We start from the raw sequence: 13,569 nt of genomic DNA, 5'->3' as shown, positions 1-13,569 counted from the left end.
CAGTGATACATTCTGACATTTTGGGTTATGACTTCTGAAGATATATCAGCACACTCTATCTCCAACTGCCTCTGTCCACACACACCCTTAATATCTGGCAAGGGGGTGGAGAAGTCAAATGACCTCTTCACAGAGCAAGATGTCAAAATAGGCAGTGCACTACTCTGCAGACTTCACTTCCTTCCCCATCTGAGGGTGCACAAAGATCCATGTTCATTCACCATAACTATAGCAGGAATAAATCAGCTGCAAAAATGTCTACAGAAAATACCAGTGTTGTATCTGAATTTATCTTTGTGGGATTTGCAGATGTACCGGAACTGAAGATTCCCATCTTCACATTGTTGCTGCTGATCTATGTTATCACTGTGGTGGGCAATCTAGGGATGATTTTGCTGATCAGAATGGACTCTCAGCTGCACACTCCCATGTACTTTTTCCTCAGTAATCTGGCTTTCTTAGATTTTTGCTATTCCTCCAACATCACCCCCAAAGCTTTAAGAACTTTACTATCAGAGAAGAGAACCATTTCTTTCCTGGGTTGCATAATCCAACTGTATTTCTTTGTTGCTCTGGTAGGTACAGAGATCATGCTTTTTGGGCTGATGGCTTATGACCGCTATGTGGCCATCTGCAACCCTTTGTTGTACACATCGATCATGTCACACACCCGATGTGTCAAGATGGCTGGCGGAGCATTCACAGCCGGCTTCTTGAACTCAATCATTCATACCACTTTGGTAGGTACTTTGTCTTTTTGCCAGTCTAATGAAATCAACCATTTCTTCTGTGAGATCCCCCCACTACTCAAGCTCTCGTGTTCTGATACATCCATAGCTGAAACACTAGTTTTCATTTGTGCTGGAATCAATATGTTAGGCTCTCTCTTGATAATACTGAGTTCTTACCTGTACATCCTTTTCACGGTGCTCCAGATGAAGTCAGCCAAGGGCCGCAAGAAAGCCTTTTCCACCTGCATCTCCCATCTGATTGCTGTAATCATATTCTACGGAACGACTATATATGTCTATTTACAACCTAGTTCTAACTATTCAGAGGATCAGAATAAAGTTGTGTCAATGTTCTATTCCTTTGTCATCCCAATGCTCAACCCCTTAATTTACAGTCTGAGGAACAAGGAAGTGAAGGAGGCAATGAAGAGAGTGATGAATAAGAATGCATTTTCACATTTACTATAAAATACTATAACAACAGACTGTCGAATCAATTCGATAGCACGTTGGATTTTATTCAAGTCCTCTAGCCTTGTTATGTAAAGTACTTAAGCATGTTCTTCATTTAAACATAACTGTAATGCAACAGAACTGTCTATGTTCTTTGCCATATGTTTAAACATTTTAGAGAACATATGGATCCACATTGTATTTGCAGGAGATCGTCAGGTATCCACCCTGATACAATGAGCATTGAGCTATTAGAAAACACACCCCAAAAAGAGGCCCTCAAAATCTGCAAAAAAAAAGAGCAATGCAGCAATGGCGGTAGAGCTGAATGCATGTGTTCCCAAATTAGCCTAAAATGGGTGGGTAACCTGGGGTCCTCCAGATTTCTTTGGACTCTGATTTCCCTCATCCACACCCAGAGTAGAATCCTTCTGGACCACAACGGTAAGAAGGGTTTTTTTTTGGGGGGGGGCAACATTTTTCTATGTGGTTATGCTACTTCTTGAAATACCAGGTGGTGCTGGCTACTGTTTCCCTAAAATGTGACCTTTGACACTGAATGGCTCCATCTTTGCTCCCATGCTTTTGACATCTACCTGAAGAAGTCACCTGTAGTTTTGGGGTGGAATGTCATCACAATGCTGATGACACCCAGCTCTTACTTATTGCTTCCACAATTCAATCCTGGCGAGGCACTGCAAATTCTAAATTTATATAGTTTTGGAAGAAAATCAATTGAAATGTAATCAAGGTAGGACAGAAGCAATCTTGGTTGGCCATTTTAATGATCTTGGAGGAAGTACACAGACTTTTCTCAGCTGGCTGTACAGAAGTGCCCTAATATTCAGAAAGATAGAATATACATTTCTGAAGGAATCTGAAGAACTAGGGTGGTTGGTTTCTTACCTCACGTGGTAGTACAAGCATTTATCTGCAGGGCTAGAGGGATATGGAAAGAGTTTATACTATGTGGAGAAGCAGCTGAACTGAGTTTATCCCTGCCCCGGAAATGTGGTCTGTGTTGCTTGCAAGCCCAATCAATAAAGTTGTATCTGTTAATGATCTACCTTTTAGAAATCTTTAAGATAATATTTTAGTTTTATATTATGTTGCTTTGACTGTATACTCTATATTTGACTTTCTTCAGATTGTTTTATTTATGTTTTATAGATTTAATATGCTGTAAACCGCTTTGAGATTTTTCTTTAAAATATAGAGTGGTATTGAAAATAAATAAATAAATTAATAAGTTAATGGCAACTTCTGAGTCTCTGGATCTTTCTTAATCCTTGGAGATCAGGTTCCCTGATTAGCAGTGTATGCTCCAATTAGTATAAAAATGTTTGTTCCCATAGGAATACTTGCAAAAGGAATTTAAGGCACAGTGGCAGAAAGATATAGTTCTTTTGTAAACCTCAGCAGACGGGTAGACCTGACCCTGAATGAAATCAGTCACACACTCTTTGCTTACTAGGATGATTACTTTATTGAGGACTTAAAGGTACATTGTAGCTCAATCACTGAGTCACAGAAAGAAAACACTTCTGAAGGGTGGTGGTGGGGCACTTCCAATATCAAGCGACTTTCTTCATAGTCATACAGGTAGGTAGTTTCTGATCCCATCAAGTTACATGTGTTCTATCATTATTGCCCTTTTGCAGTACTTCTGACTGGTGATATGAATGGTGAATGTGTGTGCATGTGTGTCTCTCTTTGTGTGCGGTGCACACACGCATATGAAAGAGTGTGTGCATGAGAGAATGGGTTGTGTATTTTTAGGGACGGGCGAGTACTGCTTGATGGGGCATTTGGGTAGTTAGAATGTGAGATGTGTGAAAAAAGGAGAGTGAACAGTGTATATATGTGAAATGGGAAGACTACTGTGAAGGTATCAGATGGAATCATCCTCCAAAGAAATGTTAATACTGTTCTAGGCAGCCCCAATCTCCACGTGGTGGGAGATTTTAGGGGTTCCAGCAATTTTTCAGGGTTCGTTTTCCTTGGAATGAAGCTACATGTGGTGCATGTAGGATATCTAGTTTCGTTTAGACACATACAGTATATAACCTGAGCACAAGATGGAGGGGCTCACAGCATTAACACCCCAACAGATCTTGTTTCTCTATAAGTCCCAGCTTTGGATATAGCACAGTTCCAGAACGTCTCTGTTTCTCCAGCTTCCAGCCTGCTTCCAGCTCAGTTCACAACCACACACCAGACTATTGTTTTCCTATCTAGCAGCAAGGTGAGCTCAAGTGGAAGGCAGCATCACCTTGTGGTAGCCTAGCGCATTCATTTTGGATGCCGAAGAGGATACTTCAGGGGTCAGCTAAAGCCATTCTATTACAAGGAACTTCTCAGACTAGTTCAGCTACCTCCTCGGTTAGATTCTAACCCTCACTGGGTACACAGAGCTCCCTGATGCTTAGCGGCTGTTTCCCACTTTACTTTTCATGGCTGCCTTACTCTGTCTAATGGCAGGGCTGTCTTTAAACCAGACACAAACATAAGAGTTCTCCCTCATGCAGAAGATGTGCATGTGGCAGCCCCCTGGTATGCCTGCACAGTCCTTCCTAGAACAAGGTGACAACTATAGGCTAAAGCACTAAAATATATAGGTCTGTATGTCGTATTTAGGCATTAAGTTATTAAGAACAAAATCCCATACAAGCGTACCCTGAAGTATTTCCCACTGAATGCCATGTGGCTTAATCCCAGGTAAGTAAGCCTAGGATAACAACTTCAAATAATTATATATAAAAAGAAGAATTGCATCTTAAATTATCTTACCTGAAAACGAAATGAAAGCAGATGCAAATTCATTTAGCAAGATATTACTGTAAATCTTAAAGATTCCAGAAAATTCCAGAAAATTGAAAAAAAACTTGTTTAAGCAATGGAAAGTTGGGAAATGATATTTGTTAAATTATAGAAATATTGTTTGTAATATCCCTAGACATTAAGATGACGCTTATTTTATTTTATATCTGCAGATTGAGAAGAAAAAGCAAAATCATGCTGTACAACCTAAGGCACACAAGGAGTCGGTACATATCGACAACCCAAGAAATGCCCTTTACTTAGTACAGCCAGACTTTTTTGGTTATGACTACTGAAGGTATATCATTCGCTCTTCCCAGCTGAATCCATCCTCTCCTCCAACTGAAATCATATGAAGATCCATGTTCATTCGAAATAAAAAAATAGCAGGAATAAATCAGCTACAAAAATGTCTACAGAAAATACAAGTCTTGTGTCTGAATTTATCTTTGTGGGACTTGTAGATGTACCAGAACTGAAGATTCCAATCTTCACATTGTTGCTGCTGATCTATGTTATCACTGTGGTGGGCAACCTAGGGATGATTTTGCTGATCAGAATGGACTCTCAGCTTCACACCCCCATGTACTTTTTCCTCAGTAATCTGGCTTTCTTAGATTTTTGCTATTCCTCCAATATCACCCCCAAAGCCTTAAGCAATTTCCTATCAGAGAGGAGAACCATTTCTTTCCTGGGATGCTTCATCCAACTGTATTTCTTTGTTGCTCTGGCAAGTACAGAGTTCATGCTTTTTGGGCTGATGGCTTATGACCGCTATGTGGCCATCTGCAACCCTTTGTTGTACACTTCAATCATGTCGCACACACGATGCGTCAAGATGACTGGCGGAGCATTCACAGCTGGCTTCTTGAACTCAATCATTCATACCACTTTGGTAGGTACTTTGTCTTTTTGCCAGTCTAATGAAATCAACCATTTCTTCTGTGAGATCCCCCCACTACTCAAGCTCTCATGTTCTGATACATCCATAGCTGAAACACTAGTTTTCATGTGTGCTGGAATCAATATGTTAGGCTCTCTCTTGATAATACTGAGTTCTTACCTGTACATCCTTTTCACGGTGCTCCAAATGAAGTCAGCAAAGGGCCGCAAGAAAGCCTTTTCCACCTGCATCTCCCACCTGATTGCTGTGATCATATTCTATGGAACTACTATATATATTTACTTACAACCTAGTTCCAACTATTCAGAGGATCAGAATAAAGTTGTGTCAATGTTCTATTCCTTTGTCATCCCAATGCTCAACCCCTTAATTTACAGTCTGAGGAACAAGGAGGTGAAGGAGGCAATGAAGAAAGTGATGAATAAGAATGCATTTTCACATTTAATATAAAATACTATATCAACAGACTGTCGAATTAATTAGATTGCATGTTAGATTTTTTTCAAGTCCTCTAGCCTTGTTATGTAAAGTACTTAAGCATGTTCTTCATTTAAACATATCTGCAATGCAACAGAACTGTCTATGTTCTTTACCATATATTTAAACATTTTAGAGAATATATCGATCCCCATTGTATTTGGAGTTGATAGTCAAGTATTCACCCTGATACAATGAGCATTGAGCTATTAGAAATCACACCCCAAAAAGAGGCTCTCAAAATTTGCAGGAAAGAAGCAATGCAAAAATGATGGTAGAGCTGAATGCATGTGTTCCCAAATTGCCTAAAATGGGTGGGGAACCTGGGGTCCTCCAGACTGTTTTGGACTCTGATGATTTTCTTCATCCACACCCAGTGTAGAATCCTTCTGGACCATAAGGGTAAGAAGGTTTCGGGGAAGAAGAAGAAAACATTGTTCTGTGTTGTTTTGCTACTTCTTGAAATACCAGGTGGTCCTGGGTACTGTTTCCCTAAAATGTGACCTTTGACAGGTAGGCACTGAATGGTTGTATCTCGTCTCCCATGCTTTTGACATCTACCTGAAGAAGTCATAGAATCATAGAGTTGGAAGAGACCACAAGGGCCCTCGAGTCCAAGCCCCTGCCAAGCAGGAAACACCATCAGAGCACTCCTGACATATGGTTGTCAAGCCTCTGCTTAAAGACCTCCAAAGAAGGAGACTCCACCACACTCCTTGGCAGCAAATTCCACTGTCGAACAGCTCTTACTGTCAGGAAGTTCTTCCTAATGTTTAGGTGGAATCTTCTTTCTTGTTGTTTGGATCCGTTGCTCCGTGTCCGCTTTTCTGGAGCAGCAGAAAACAACCTTTCTCCCTCCTCTATGACATCCTTTTATATATTTGAACATGGCTATCATATCACCCCTTAACCTCCTCTTTTCCAGGCTAAACATGCCCAGCTCCCTTAGCCGTTCCTCATAAGGCATCGTTTCCAGGCCTTTGACCATTTTGGTCACCCGTAGTTTTGGGGTGGAATGTCATCACAATGCTGATGACACCCAGCTCTTAATTATTGCTTCCACAATTCAATCCTGGCGAGGCACTGCAAATTCTAAATTTATATAGTTTTGGAAGAAAATCAATTGAAATGTAATCAAGGTAGGACAGAAGCAATCTTGGTTGGCCATTTTAATGATCTTGGAGGAAGTACACAGACTTTTCTCAGCTGGCTGTACAGAAGTGCCCTAATATTCAGAAAGATAGAATATACATTTCTGAAAGAATCTGAAGAACTAGGGTGGTTGGTTTCATGCCTCACGTGGTAGTACAAGCATTTATCTGCAGGGCTAGAGGGAGATTGAAAGAGTTTATACTTTGTGGAGAAGCAGCTGAACTGAGTTCATCCTTGCCTTGGAAATGTGGTCTGTGTTGCTTGCAAGCTCAGTGAATAAAGTTGTGTCTTAATGGTCAGCCTTTTAGCTGGTCGAATAATATGGAAATGAAAACTTCTGAGTCTCTGGATCTTTCTTATTCCTTGGAGATTAGGTTCCCTGATAAAAAAAAAAGTATGCTCCAATTAGTATAAAAATGTTTGTTCCCATAGGAATACTTGCAAAAGGAATTTAAGGCACAGTGGCAGAAAGATATAGTTCTTTTGGAAACCTCAGCAGACGGGTAGACCTGACCCTGAATGAAATCAGCCCCACACTCTTTGCTTACTAGGATGGATGGTTACTTTATTGAGGACTTAAAGGTACATTGTAGCTGAATCACTGAGTCACAGAAAGAAAACACTTCTGAAGGGGGGGGCACTTCCACTGTGAAGTGACTTTCTTCCTAGTCATACAGGTAGGTAGTTTCGGATCCCATCAAGTTACATGTGTTCTATCATTATTGCCCTTTTACAGTGCTTCTGACTGGGGATATGAATGGGGGCTTTGTGTGTATGTGTTTTTCTATACTTTCTCTGTGTGCGGTGCACACACACATATATATGAATGGGTGTGTGCATGAGAGAATGGGTTGTGTATTTTTAGGGATGGGTGAGTACTGCTTGATGCGTGAATGGGGCATTTGGGTAGTTAGAATGTGAGATGTGTGAAAAAAGAAGAGTGAACAGTGTATATATGTGAAATGGGAGGACTTCAGTGAAGGTATCAGATGGAATCATCCTCCAAAGAAATGTTAATACTGTTCCAGGCAGCCCTAATCTCCAAGTGGTGGGAGATTTTAGAGGTTCCAGCACTTTTTCAGGTTTCATTTTCCTTGGAATGAAGCTCACCGAAGACTGTGGTGCATTTAAGATATCTAGTTTCATTTAGACACATACAGTATATAACCTGAGCATAAGATGGCAGCATTAACACCCCACCAGATCTTATTTCTCTATTAGTCCCAGCTTTGGATATAGCACAGTTCCAGCATGTCTCTGTTTCTCCAGCCTCCAGCCTGATTCCAGCTCAGTTCACACCCAGCCACCAGACTATTGTTTTCCTCTCTAGCAGCTAGGTGAGCGCAAGTGGATGAAAGGCCCACCTATTAGTCTGGAAGGCACCACCACCTAGTGCTAGCCTAGCTCATTCGTTTTGGATGCCAAAGAGTGAGCTAAAGGGGTGAGCTAAAGCCATTCTATTACAAGGAAACTTCTCGGACTAGTTCAGCAATCTCCTCTGTTAGATTCCAACCCTTACTGGGTACAATAATTAGAAGGGTCTAAGGGCATTATCCAGACAGGACCCCCAAAATCCACGTTGCTGATAACTGCAGTCCCTCAGCAATCGACACATACTTGTGTCATGCACAGACTCATTATCTTATCCAGACCTGCCCCCTATCTCTCTATTTAACATTAGGGACGCATGTAAAGGCCAATCACAAAACCATCATCCCCCATAGTAACTGTTGTTCATCCATGAGTGATGGAGGTATTGCCCATCATTTATGGGTGGACCACTACTTTCTTCAGGGCCATATAATTCAGAGAGTTAGGGAAATGAATCATCTATTAGTGCAGTAGCACAGCACTTACGTAAAAAATGTGTAACTAATTACATATAATTTACTGAGGGGTTTTTTATATATATATAAAAAAAGACCCTGAGAAAATACAATTGCATTCAGTTCAACAAGAAACTCCATTTCTAATCAGTGAATGAGCAGGGAAGTTGGGAATTTCTGCATCTATGCCCATGTACAGTGGAGATCTCTGACATAGGGTTGCCATTTTTCAAACAGTGAAAATCCAGACAGAAAAGGCTTACTTTATTTTTTATTTGCAGATTGAGAAGAAAAAGAAAAATTATGCTCTACAACCTAAGGCACACAAGCTGTCTGTACACATTGACAACCCAAGAAATGCATTACTTAGTACAACCAGACTTTTTTGGTTATGACTACTGAAGGTTTATCATTCGCTCTTCCCAGCTGAATCCATCCTCTCCTCCAACTGAAATCATATGAAGATCCATGTTCATTCGAAATAAAAAAATAGCAGGAATAAATCAGCTACAAAAATGTCTACAGAAAATACCAGTGTTGTGTCTGAATTTATCTTTGTGGGATTTGCAGATGTACCAGAACTGAAGATTCCCATCTTCACATTGTTGCTGCTGATCTATGTTATCACTGTGGTGGGCAACCTAGGGATGATTTTGCTGATCAGAATGGACTCTCAGCTTCACACCCCCATGTACTTTTTCCTCAGTAATCTGGCTTTCTTAGATTTTTGCTATTCCTCCAATATCACCCCCAAAGCCTTAAGAACTTTACTATCAGAGAGGAGAACCATTTCTTTCCTGGGATGCTTCATCCAACTGTATATCTTTGTTGCTCTGGTAAGTACAGAATGCTTTCTTTTTGGGCTGATGGCTTATGACCGCTATGTGGCCATCTGCAACCCTTTGTTGTACACTTCAATCATGTCACACACCCGATGCCTCAAGATGGCTGGCGGAGCATTCACAGCCGGCTTCTTGAACTCAATCATTCATACCACTTTGGTAGGTACTTTGTCTTTTTGCCAGTCTAATGAAATCAACCATTTCTTCTGTGAGATCCCCCCACTACTCAAGCTCTCATGTTCTGATACATCCATAGCTGAAACACTAGTTTTCATGTGTGCTGGAATCAATATATTGGGCTCTGTCTTGATAATACTGAGCTCCTACCTGTACATCCTTTCCACGGTGCTCCGGATAAAGTCAGCCAAGGGCCGCAAGAAAGCCTTTTCCACCTGCTTCTCCCATCTGATTGCTGTGACCATATTCTATGGATCTGGCCTATTTACATATTTACAGCCCAGTTCCAACTATTCAGAGGATCAGAATAAAACGGCCTCTCTATTTTATGCCTTTGTCATCCCAATGCTCAACCCCTTAATCTACAGTCTGAGGAACAAGGAGGTGAAGGAGGCAATGAAGAGAATAACAGGTAAACGCGCATCTTCTCACTTACTATAGCTTGCTACTTTAAAAGGTTTTCAAGTCATATGGATGAGCTTTTATTTTTTTTGTATATAATTTTTATTAAATTTTCTAGTTTACAATTTAAATACTAATTTTTACATCCTTAAAATATCAATGACTTTCCTTCTTCCCTTTCCATGGTTCATTACATATCATAAATCCCTGCATATTTTACAAAAACTATACCATTCAGTATTCCATTATTGCATCCATCACAACTATTTATATTGTTGAATTTATCTTAATGCTGCCAATGTTTTCAGCTGTACACAATTATTTCCCATATATTCAATAAATGTTTTCCAATATTCTCTAAACACGTGTTCTTCTTGTTCTCTTAGTCTATATGTTCAGTATCTGAGGTGCTTATATTCTGTCAGTTTAAGTTTAAGTTTAAGTTGCCATTCTTTGGTTGAGACCTCGCTCGTTTTCCATTTTGGGGCTAACAAAACACAGGCCGCAGTAGTAGTATACATAAATAACCTTTTTTGACACTTGGGAATTTCAGTCTGAGTTACCCCCAACAGAAAAGACTCTGTTTATTATGGATCATTTCCCAATACACTTTTATCCTTTTATAAATCCACCACATATGAAAGAATGTTCCCTCTACATCTCTGCATCTCCAGCACTTATCTGATTCAGCCTTATACATTTTTGCAAGCCTTCTCAGAGTTAGATACTATCTGTAAATCAATTTTCAAGTAGTTCTCCTTCAAATAATAACATGCTGTAAACTTCAAATCATTTTTTCATAGTTTTCCCCAGAGGTTAAAATCTATATTTTGTCCCATATCTATTGCCCAGTGTGCTTTAACATGCCCGTCTTTTGTTTCCCAGTCTAATAACAAATTATATATTTTGTACAAAAGTTTCTCTTTGTTTTGTAGAAGTTATTTTTCAAATTGTGAGCTTTGGTCTGAAAAACAAAATTTTCTATCTAATTTAAACATTTCATGTAACTGATGGTTTTGTAACCCCCTGTAAAGTACAGCAATTCTCTGTAAGTTACCCACCGATATGGATTACCTTTTAGATATTTTCAAGTATTTCAGTCTGGTGACATGGGGTACTTAAGTACTTAACTTCCATGTAAGTGAATCTGTAATCTTCTAGATATATTTGCTATGTCTTAAAGGCTAGATCCACACACACACACACACACACACACATTGGGTATACAACAGTGCTCTAGCAGCACTCCAAAGCATAATTGCCAGGGTGCTGAAAAGCACTTCCCCAATGCTACTGGACATGACCATATACAGTAGGTAGAACAAGAACTACCAGGACACAGTGCCTTCAATTCCCATCCCACAGAGCCAGCCCAAGATGGAGGAATCCAAGGTCACAGAGAGACAGAGATGCAGGAGAAAGCTTGAACTTCCCATGTCCCACTCTTGGTAATGGTCATCCATCAGAGCAACCAAGACTGGCTCCATCTCATGGCCAGGTGTGGACCCAGATTAGAATGATCTAGATAATGCATGACATTCAAAATGCCTGCAGTTCCTCTTGACCACTTGCCAAAGGAAGGGGGTTGGTTGCCTTCCATCACTTCCTTGCTGTCTTCCAGGACCACAAAGGGCTTGAAGAAGCAGGCACAGCAGCAACTTCTGTGTAGGAGAAGTCGCAGGTTGCTTGTGTGCGCGCCATCAGATGACGGTACATAGGTTTGGGCAGAGGCATGGCCATGCTATTGCTCCAACGGTCCAGCTTGGAACACAAGTCTGAGGAGAGGATGCAAGCTACTTAGGCACCAGAAGCGGGTGTGTTTAGTGCACCTACTGTGTGTGCTTTGTCAATAAAGAATTAAACTACCATCCGTTTGTCATCTTTGGGCTGGGTGTGCTCAGGACACCTGCCACATAAAAAGGTAAAGGTAAAGGTACCCCTGCCCGTACGGGCCAGTCTTGACAGACTCTAGGGTTGTGCGCCCATCTCACTCTATAGGCCGGGGGCCAGCGCTGTCCGAAGACACTTCCGGGTCACGTGGCCAGCGTGACATCGCTGCTCTGGCAAGCCAGAGCCACACACGGAAACGCTGTTTACCTTCCCGCTAGTAAGCGGTCCCTATTTATCTACTTGCACCCGAGAGTGCTTTCGAACTGCTAGGTTGGCAGGCGCTGGGACCGAGCAACGGGAGCGCACCCCGCCGCGGGGATTCGAACCGCCGACCTTTCAATCGGCAAGCCCTAGGCACTGAGGCTTTAACCCACAGCGCCACCCACGCCACTACCATCCGTTTGTCATCTTTGGGCTGGGTGTGCTCAGGACACCTGCCACATGGGAGACATGATTCTGTGTACTAAGCAGTGTTGGGTTGACTTCAAAATAAGAATTGCACCATTTGTGCTCTAGTCTTCATCTGGCTTGTTTCATAGCCAGTAGCTCACCAGAATACCCCGGAGTCACTTGGGTTCCACAATGCTGGAGTGGACATTTAGCAGTGACTCTATCAACCACCCATCTCATCTTCCCATTCCACAGCGAGACCATGATCAACAGCTTTCTCCACTAGAAAGCCTGGCAGAGCATTCAGGAATTCAACAGGTTCCATCAGTCTCTGGGGGTGAGCTACCCAATGAGTTCCATCACCCTTGCAGTGAGAAACATCTGCCACCACTCCAATCTAGGCCAGAAGCAAACTTCACTTGGTGAATGCTGGACAGTGGGGCCAAGATACCCGTGTCACATTCACATATCTGAAGTCCACATTTATTTATTTATTTATTTATTTATTTATTTATTTATTTATTAGCTTCCAGGGTGGGTTGTCACATTAAAAAAGCACAACACCATTTAAAAAAAAAAAGACAATCGTAAAAATAAGGTGGGTCCTGAAAACATACACCTCAAGTTTCAAAGGCCAGGGTAAAGAAGTACTTCTTCAGCACTCTCCAGAAGTTGTATAATGAAGGCACCACACACACCTCTGTGAGGAGGGAGTTACACAAATTAAGAGGCTGCCACAGAGAATGCCACCACCGCCTGAGCCTCTGAGGGCAGAGGAACTACCAAGAGGGCTTCCTCTGCTGATCTCAGCACCTGAGAGGGTCTTTAGGGAAGGTCTTTCAGGTATTTGGCGCCTGAGCCATTTAGGGCTGTTTTCCTGTAGTGGAAACAAGGGAAAGCATTTCAAAAGCTTTCTGAGCACTGGTTAATATGAGCACTAGTGTTTCCATTCTAAAAACTTAGGACACCAACCTTCATTGATTCATGTTTTGCCCCTGCGGTATCGTGATATACCTGTAACTCTTTGGTTTGGATATGCAACAGTCCCTTTCCTCCTGGACCCTTCACCAGCTTCCGTCAAGTTCTCCAGGGACTTGGTCTCAACAGCATGATGATTAACGCAAACCTTCAAAAGCAACAGTTCCTGCAATGAGACAATGCATAATCCATTACGTGCTTCACAGGTAAGTTGCCACAAATGAGAACCATTTAAGGAGAATTTGACCTGAACATGGTAATTTTTGCTATCTTAGCAGCTGCAACACAGTGGTAAATTGCTGTCTTCCTTGATGCAGACATCTCAAAGATTCCGGCTTGTGACTATTCTGCATAAAGGCTTCACAAAGGCACCTTACTGTATCATCTTCTACATGGTTTTCTGAGCTCAAATTGCGTTAATTCATCAAATTATTGCTTTCCTTTAAAAATGTCAGGAAAGCACAATCTCCAAAAGTAAGAAAACTTGTTTTCTTATAATCTGCATAGGATGAAAAGAAACTATACAA

At 41.3% G+C, this 13,569-nt stretch overlaps 3 protein-coding genes across 3 annotated transcripts; all 3 read left to right on the top strand.

The window, feature by feature from the left end:
• Positions 1-254: 254 nt before the first annotated feature.
• On the top strand, positions 255-1,199 carry LOC310679099 (olfactory receptor 5F1-like; the record flags this gene model as incomplete). The annotated part of the gene is made up of 1 exon (XM_083443863.1): positions 255-1,199. The coding sequence occupies one exon, from the start codon at positions 255-257 to the stop codon at positions 1,197-1,199; it is 945 nt and encodes a 314-aa protein (XP_083299989.1).
• Positions 1,200-4,413: 3,214 nt separating this feature from the next.
• Positions 4,414-5,358, top strand: LOC310684008 (olfactory receptor 5F1-like; the record flags this gene model as incomplete). The annotated part of the gene is made up of 1 exon (XM_083454438.1): positions 4,414-5,358. One exon carries the CDS (start codon positions 4,414-4,416, stop codon positions 5,356-5,358), a length of 945 nt encoding a protein of 314 aa, XP_083310564.1.
• Positions 5,359-8,792: 3,434 nt separating this feature from the next.
• On the top strand, positions 8,793-9,823 carry LOC310679094 (olfactory receptor 5F1-like; the record flags this gene model as incomplete). Its single annotated transcript, XM_083443846.1, has 1 exon — positions 8,793-9,823. The coding sequence occupies exon 1, from the start codon at positions 8,879-8,881 to the stop codon at positions 9,821-9,823; it is 945 nt and encodes a 314-aa protein (XP_083299972.1). The 5' UTR covers positions 8,793-8,878.
• Positions 9,824-13,569: the final 3,746 nt, after the last annotated feature.

This window comes from Podarcis tiliguerta, assembly GCF_965153285.1.
Source record: "Podarcis tiliguerta genome assembly, chromosome: 1".
NCBI lineage: Eukaryota > Metazoa > Chordata > Lepidosauria > Squamata > Lacertidae > Podarcis > Podarcis tiliguerta.
This window is presented reverse-complemented; position numbering and strand designations above follow the sequence as displayed.